Source organism: Clupea harengus, unplaced genomic scaffold (assembly GCF_900700415.2).
Source record: "Clupea harengus unplaced genomic scaffold, Ch_v2.0.2, whole genome shotgun sequence".
Lineage (NCBI taxonomy): Eukaryota > Metazoa > Chordata > Actinopteri > Clupeiformes > Clupeidae > Clupea > Clupea harengus.
Window position 1 is genome coordinate 75,833 of NW_024879573.1, and position 2,500 is coordinate 78,332.

The 2,500-nt window shown below is 48.9% G+C and overlaps 1 protein-coding gene across 1 annotated transcript in view; it reads left to right on the plus strand.

Annotated features, from left to right (window-relative positions):
* LOC122128978 (probable G-protein coupled receptor 139) overlaps window positions 1-2,500 on the plus strand; it is a 6,431-nt gene that overhangs the window by 1,365 nt on the left and 2,566 nt on the right. Inside the window, 2 exon segments of the mRNA XM_042704023.1 lie at window positions 639-826; window positions 2,099-2,322. Of these exon segments, the coding sequence (XP_042559957.1) occupies window positions 639-826; window positions 2,099-2,322 (412 nt within the window).

Sequence of the window (2,500 nt, forward strand, 5' to 3'; positions counted from 1 at the left end):
CTCTCTCTCTCCCTCTCCCTCTCTCCCTTTCCCTTTCTCCCCCTCTCCCCTCTTTCTCCCTCTCTCTCTTCATCTCCCCCTCTCCCCTCTCTCTCCCTCTCTCTCTCTCTCTCTCTCCATCTCCCCATCCCCCTCTCTCTCCCTCTCTCTCTCTCTCTCCCTCTCTCCCCCTCTCTCTCTCTCCCCCTCTCTCTCTCTCTCTCTCTCTCTCCCTTCCTCTAGCCAACATCCTGACGGTGATCATCCTCTCTCTCTCTCTCTCCCTCTCTCTCTCTCCCTCTCTCTCTCTCTCTCTCCCTCTCTCTCTCTCCCTCTCTCTCTCTCTCTCTCCCTCTCTCTCTCTCTCTCTCTCTCTCTCTAGCCAACATCCTGATGGTGATCATCCTCTCTCTCTCTTTCTCTCTCTCTAGCCAACATCCTGACGGTGATCATCCTCTCTCTCTCTCTCTCTCTCTCTCTCTCTAGCCAACATCCTGACGGTGATCATCCTCTCTCTCTCTCTCTCTCTAGTCAACATCCTGACGGTGATCATCCTCTCTCTCTCTCTCTCTCTCTCTCTCTCTCTCTCTCTCTCTAGCCAACATCCTGACGGTGATCATCCTCTCTCTCTCTCTCTCCCTCTCTCCCTCTCCCTCTAGCCAACATCCTGACGGTGATCATCCTGTCCCAGCTGGTGTTGCGTCGGCAGAAGTCGTCCTATAACTACCTGCTGGCGTTGGCGGTGGCCGACATCCTGGTGCTGCTGCTCATCGTCTTCATGGACTTCCTGCTGGAGGACTTCATCCTGGCGCGGCCGCTGCCGCCCGGCGCCAACAAGGCCCTGCAGGTGTGTGTGTGTGTGTGTGTGTGTGTGTGTGTGTGTGTGTGTGTGTGTGTGTGTGTGTGTGTGTGTGTATGTACTGCCACCCGGCGCCAACAAGGCCCTGCAGGTGTGTACGGGGAAAAGACCCTAAACAGTTAGTTAGCACAGGGGTGCGCAGCCCCCTGGTGGTCCGCGACGGCATTGCAGGTGGTCCGCGACATGAGCCTATGTTGATCAGTTCACCATTGACTTTTTTTATTGTTATAAATTGATTGCTTTGATATTTCAATACATTTCCAGATTACTCTTGAATATTGTGAAAAATATCTAAAATAAGAAAAATATGTCAATCTAAATAGTCTGAATAGCCAAGTTGCATTGCCTGAAATATACTGATGTAGACTTATATTCAGCGAAGAAATATAGGTCTACATCAGTATATTTCAGGCAATGCAACTTGGTGGGGCGTGGTGGCGGCGGTTATAAACAGTGGGCCGCAAATTACTTTCTAGTCAGAATGGTGGTCCCTGGGACAAAACCAGTTGAAAACCCCTGAGTTAGCAGATTAAAGACACCACCCAGCATGTAAGTGGATGCTGAGATCCAGTTTTGGATCTTACCCCTGCCCACCAAAAAGACATTTCACAATCCCCCAATTCCTTTTTATCTTGCACCTGCTCTCCCCAAAAGACATTCTACAACCCCCCAATTCCTTCTTGCCTTAGGTAAACATATACGTTAACATTCTTGGTCTTGCTAAGTGTCTTCCAAAGTCCAACCTGCACACACATCATTTTGAGAACAAGCCTTATAACAAAAAGACATCATTCATGATAAAAATATACTAATACTTTTGTGATGTTCACATAAACGAGGTGTTTTGATATAGGTACTGAGAAGTCAGTTAAAGGCTCTCCGGTACCTTTTTATATGTACAGTATGCTGGACATAAATCCAGTCTAGCCATATATATATAAGTACATGACCCCATCTGACTAGAATAATGGGATGAGTAGCAACCACCTAGGCCTTCAAATTAGGAGGCTAAAATAGCTTTAACTAGAGACGCTCCTGGGTTGACTGAAGGCAGATGAACGCTCAAAAGCTGGGACTTGAAAATACTGGTTTCCGAGACCTAAATGTTAACAACACGATAATATTTTCTTTATAAGGTTAATAACCACGCATGTATTGTTGTGTATACGTGTTTCATTGTATGTATTCTCTTATGAAACAGCGAAATGTGACGAGTTTCTGTTTGATGCAAATAGAATTTGTTATACTTTCTTTAACAAGGTGCTGGAGTTCTGGGCGATGCACACGTCCATCTGGATCACGGTTCCGCTGACGGTGGACCGCTACGTGGCCGTGTGCCACCCGCTCCGCTACCACAGCGTGTCGTACCCCGCACGCACCCGCCGCGTCATCACCGCCGTCTACGCCGTCGGCCTGCTCACCGCCGCACCCTACTACTGGTGGCCGGAGCTGTGGCACGGAGCACACCAGCGCACGCAGGAAGGGTGAGTGTGTGTGTGTGTGTGTGTGTGTGGGTGTGAGTGAGAGAGAGAGAGAGAGTGTGTGTGTGTGTGTGAGTGTGTGTGTGAGATAGAGAGAGTGTGTGTGTGTGTGTGTGTGTGAGTGTGTGTGTGAGATAGAGAGAGTGTGAGTGTGTGTGTGTGTGTGTGAGTGTGTGTGTGA